At 42.3% G+C, this 5,807-nt stretch overlaps 1 protein-coding gene across 1 annotated transcript; it reads right to left on the minus strand.

Moving 5' to 3' along the window:
* Window positions 1–415: 415 nt before the first annotated feature.
* Window positions 416–5,538, minus strand: LOC122132315 (fibulin-1-like). Its single transcript, XM_042707117.1, has 12 exons — window positions 5,407–5,538; window positions 5,075–5,140; window positions 4,818–4,907; window positions 4,570–4,707; window positions 4,319–4,456; window positions 4,013–4,156; window positions 3,747–3,872; window positions 3,520–3,645; window positions 3,310–3,429; window positions 3,048–3,179; window positions 2,706–2,829; window positions 416–2,518 (listed from the first exon to the last, which is right to left on the minus strand). Exons 1-12 carry the CDS (start codon window positions 5,531–5,533, stop codon window positions 2,143–2,145), a joined length of 1,707 nt encoding a protein of 568 aa, XP_042563051.1. The 5' UTR covers window positions 5,534–5,538; the 3' UTR covers window positions 416–2,142.
* Between the last annotated feature and the right edge of the window lie 269 nt (window positions 5,539–5,807).

The following is a 5,807-nucleotide window of genomic DNA, read 5'->3' on the forward strand; positions in this document are numbered from 1 at the left end:
ATCATTGTTTTTTAAATCTATTGAGGTCAGAACGGTTTGAAACAATGCCACGGTTTGATTATTAACTGGTCATTCTGGCATTTCCAGTTTGAATTTAACAAGGTCAGTTTTTGATACAAGATATCAATAAACCAATGCTGTGCAATGTCTGTCTGTCGGAATCAAATGGACCCTCTCCAGACCACAGTGATCACAGCGAAAACTTGTAAAATGACCAAGTGCCATTAAGTGCCAATTACAGGCCCCAGTGCTACTCTGCACAGAATGTCTTGTTTGGTCTTGTCTTGGAGATCACACACCACTAGATAGCAATCAGAATGCAGAGGGTTTTGTTTTCTTGCATCACAAACTCTTACTTCCACAGGATGCACTATCATTCAAGAATGTTGCTATTCCAAAGCCCATTGGTTTCCACTCACCCACCACATTATGGTTCTCAAGGCGCTTCAAAACATCAAAAGAGTTCTGTATGTCGCCTGTCAGGATGTCGAAATTGACATCAGGTGTCAGATATGGGGATGAGAATGGGGACACCGTGGTTCTGAGAAGGACAAACTCTGTAGAGAAATCAAGTTATTGTTAGCCATGACATTTGCTCCACAATAGTACAACTACCCATGCAGGATGATCAATGGATCATAAAGATCCCTACCCTCTGGTTCTCGTAGTTCTTTAAATGTAGTTAAGGAGATGAGAGTGTGGGAAATGAATTTCACTGTCTCCATAGCACAGTCAGTGTCATGGGATTGGCAGGACTTCAAACAGCGAAATCTGTCCATACTCATATCATTAGTCCTGAAAACAGACAAAAAGTAATTTAATTTTGACATAAATATTTTCCATCCACAGTTTTTCAATTGTTGGGTGTGATTTACAGACAGTACAACAGACTATTCATACACTGAGTTTCATTCTCTGAAAAAAAAAATACAAAAAGTTTAGGGTATAAGGCTTCATAAAGGAAGACGGCACCTACTCAAAGTCAAATCTCTGATGATGTGTAACTTGTAATTAGTAACTAGCAGGGAAGTCCACGTTTTTCAAGACCACAAAATGGCGGTGTAGTTTACAATCACTTTTCTCAACTAGAAACTCCCACTCATATTCGTGAGCCTTCCACCTATGCAGACCAATTTCTGTGCCATTCAGGTTGCACCTCAAGATGTAAAACTCAAAGCTTTGAATATATCCACACCATGAAGTAGAATCTGCTCATTCAACAGGCATCTGGCCCTATTCATTCACAACTACTGTTTCCATATCATTTACAGTCAGTTCTTTGATTACCACCCAAAACTAACACTGTCGGTCACTGTTCTTCTGAGCAGTGATGCCTTCCAACCACCAATTGGGGCCTAACTGGTGCCAGAGCCTACATCTCCATAAATAGGATCCCTGTTTCTTTTGTCTTTTTTTTTTTTTGCTCTGGAAAGGGACATCCTTATTTCTCTATAGGTTTAATCTGGCAGAGGTATGGCAGGAAATCTGAGTTAACCATTACCCTGGCCACAGAGCTTGTTTCTGCATATAAATTGATACATCTATGGTTGATTCTCGGAAGCCCCTACCACAGAATTGCAAGCCACAGAATTTGCCAAGATCAATTCCATATTAATTGATAACTTCTAGCTGTTGCACACAGGGGCTACACTTAAACATTCAAGGCGACTGCCCATACTGATAGCAATAGGAGGATTACATTGATACTGCCTTGATCCTACTACAGATTGATGGTAAACACTGATTGGTTGTAAAAGATAATTGATCTGTATGGTATGGAGAGGTTTTAGGAGTAATTTTAATCATGACAACAGGCTTTAGGATGGAAAGCAACATTTGAAACTCAAAACATCTGTCAACAAAATCAATTGCATAAGGTGGTGGTGGGGTGGGGGGGGGGGCGGGGTATTTGTACTGTCAATTATTTTCTATACACAACATCTACTGGAAGTACTCCTCCAACACATTTTTTGTAAGACGTATCACCAAAGCATTTACAAAGCCACATAAAAATCATTGCGTGAAGACAAGCTGAAGCACACATTTATTGTTCTATCACTATAATAATAATAATAATAATAGTAATAATAATAATAATAATAAACTTTATTTATATAGCACCTTTCATGCAAAAGAATGCAACTATGGCAGTCTGGTAGATGAGACCGGTTGCCCATGAGTAACGAACACAGCGATCTTGGCCAGATAGAGAGTGACAGTGCCATAACGGGTCAGCCTCATCTCTACACTCAGCAGGAAGTCCTGAGGATGGGTCAGAGTCTTCTGCAGGGATATCACCCCCCCATAACCCTGTCTCTGAGCACTGAAGTAACCCTCTTGATTGCCAGCTACTATGGCAAGTTGGATGTTGTCCTCGGGTATGGAGTTAGAAGGGCCCATTCTGAAGATGTCAGCGGGGACCGGTAGGTTGGTGGGGAAAGTGAGGTTGTAGAAGGAGATTTTCAAGGGAAGAGAGAGGCACTCGCGTGCCTGTCTGCAAGGTAAGAGCTCACAACGGCTGAAGAAGCAGCAGGCAGAAGAGTGGACGGAGCAGGACAAAGTAAAAGGGGTGTTACTGAGGGACAGAGAACACATTTCCACCAGCGCCCTTGCACTGAAACGTACTGTCTACTGGCACTAAATAGGATATGTCTTTATGCATAAAAAATAGACAGGATAAAATGTAAACTTTATATAACACTCACTTTTCTGCAACACGGCGGAAGTTTGGAGGACAATCGAAGGACAGGCAGCGGAATCCGCCCTGTATGTTGAAGCAGGTCTCCGTGGCATGGCATCGGTGTCCTCCAGTTGCACACTCATCAATGTCTGTAAACCAGCAGAGAGATAGATAGAGAAAGAGAGAGAGAGTGTGTGTGTGTGTGTGTGTGTGTGTGAGAGAGAAAGAGCGAGAGAAATAGAGAGACAAACAGAGAGATGAAGAATAATATGCTTTGACAATGTGTTACTATCTACTCTTCACTCTAATCTACTATTTGTCAAATCTATTTAGATTGTCATGTTTTAACAGATTAATATGTTCTTACCTTGACATGTTCGGCCATTTGGTGCCAAGGTGTAACCGGTGGCGGGGCATGAGCATTCAAAACTCCCCACGGTGTTTGAACACTGATAGGAACAGACCTTCCCTCCGGACTTGAGGGCGCACTCATCAACATCTAAGAAAACGTCAAAAAGTTGTCAGTCATTTGTTTCTTGGCCTTTTTGCTAAGATCAAGTGTGACATTTTGTCCATTAAGAATGAAGCCAATGCATTGCAGATGACATCACAAGATATCGTCCTCTTACCCTCACATGTAACCCCATCGGAGTCACTGAGTTGGTAACCAAGGCGACAGTAGCACTGATAGGAGCCATAGACATTAGCGCATTCCTGGTTGCAGGGGTTATCTTCACACTCATTCAGATCTGTTAAAAAAATCTCAGTTATAAAGAGGTACACTTCAATGTATATGTATATGTGTTTTATGTGTAATTAGATATATCTAATTCCTTTACCATCACAGTTCCTGCCATCACTTGCCAACGTGAATCCTGAATTACAGATGCATTGGTAGGACCCAGGGGTGTTCTCACATTTGTGTGCACAAAGCTGTCCTGGATAGTGCCTGCACTCATTGATATCTATGACCAACAGGAAAAGTTGAACACAATAAACAAACAAGCTAATAAAAACCATTGACTCTGTATTATTCTTGTACACGACTCTACGAGAACCAGCCCACCTTCGCATACTTTGTTGATGCTGTTGTATATAAAACCTGGTTGGCATTCGCAACGGAAAGTACCCAGGAGGTTCACACAGCCATGGCCCTGACAGGCACGCACTGAGCCCTTGCACTCATCAACATCTGAGGAAATCGGGAGAAATAACATAACATAAGCCTACGCTCAGTGACCTGTCACAAACACACACACGCACACGCACACGCACACGCACACACACACACACACACACACACACACACATATTATTTCTGTACATCCGTACCAAAACAGCGAGAGCCATCTTCATTCAGGCGATATCCACGTGAGCAGGTCACTCTGTGCGTTTCACAGGTATAGGAGCCCAATGTGTTAACACACGTCTGGCCTGGCTGACAAGGGCTCTCCCGACTTACACACTCGTTTATATCTGATTCAGAGCAAATGAGGGAGAGAACACACATACAAAGACAGAAACAGCAGGGGAGAGAGAAGGGAACATATGGGATTAAAAGGTAACACAGACACGTATGGTCTAAACTTGAACTTACACTCTGTAAGAACCATTCTATACACTGTTTCCAATCCTCACCAATGCAGTTTCCCACTGCATCCTGTAGGTAGCCCTCCTCACACTGTGATTGGGGCAGGCAGCTGAAGGACCCCGCTTTATTCTCACACCGAAACTCAGCACCACAATTATGTGTCCCAGTCAAGCACTCATCAATGTCTGTGGAGGCAGAACTTCAGATTTAGATAAGCACCAAAATACAATTGGATTTTCTTTAGAGAGAAAAAAAGGTTCAGTGTTGTTGTTCCACACAAGACAGTGACAGACTGAACCTTTGCACAGATTGGAATCTGTGAGCTCATAGCCTGTGCCACAGCTGGCCTGTCTTTGACAGCGGAAAGATCCCTCTGTGTTGATACACTGCTCCCCCTGCTGGCAGGTTGGGGAGCCAACTAGACATTCATTGACATCTGTACACAGAGAGAAAGAGATACACAGTCAGTGCTGAGAACATTATTTGTATGACTGGAAGCTTATATGGGTGATTGCTGTTGGTCTAAGAGTTAGTCTGGTAACATACCATCACAACTGAATCCATCTGGCTTGAGTCTGTGACCTTCAAAGCATGCACAGACACCGTGCCCAGTACATAGGTGAGCGCACTTTGACCCTAGGAAAGCATACACATGGAGATATATATATATATACATCTTAATATTATGTTTAGACATACATTACATTTAGAACTTATTTTACCAATACACCAGTCAATACCTTGATCAATACAACAAGAAAATAAACAAATAACCAATAGCCAACAAGCTGCAACAAGAGTACCTTCACATGTAGCTCTTCTGAGTTCATTCTCAGGGTTTCCTTCTCCAGTGATGATGTTTAAGAAGCCTATGGGGGGAAAACCCTTAGTTGATGACTACTACACAGAACTCAAATCACATTTAAGTGGTCTGTCTCTGAGTCTGCACCTGACATATGGAACCACATGTTTATCCCATGCAAGATGAAACTATGTTTCACAACATACAATGTACACAGTCATCCATGACTATATGTTTTAACAGTGTTGTAACAGTGTTATAGTGACATCAAAACCCAAGAGTGCAGTGAGGTTCATTCCAAACCCATAGGAGGAGTTGTGGAACAGGTTTTACCTTCTTGGCTGGGGATATTGTCCAGTTCCACACTGCAGCAGTTTTTAGCCACCTGCTGACAGTGCTTGTTCACAGAAATGCTCAGGTCACAGCTCTGGGCCTCCCGGATAGCCTCAATACCCAGCATGCAACAGTCACAGCATGTCTGCAGAGAGGAGTTACTCTGTTACTGAAAACAAGAGATGAGGAAGCTCACCGTTTTGAGAACTAATCATCATCCACACGGATTCGCAAAAAAATTGACTACACAAAAATAGCTACACAGGATTATTATCAAAGTAATGGCACTGCGAGACGAAAAACATCAAACTTATTTGTCAACATCAGCGAAACGTGGTTTGGAGCTAATAGCATTTCCCCAGCAAAGTGAACTTACCCTGCTTAAGGTTGCTATAGTATTT

The sequence above is a fragment of the Clupea harengus genome, unplaced genomic scaffold, assembly GCF_900700415.2.
Source record: "Clupea harengus unplaced genomic scaffold, Ch_v2.0.2, whole genome shotgun sequence".
Lineage (NCBI taxonomy): Eukaryota > Metazoa > Chordata > Actinopteri > Clupeiformes > Clupeidae > Clupea > Clupea harengus.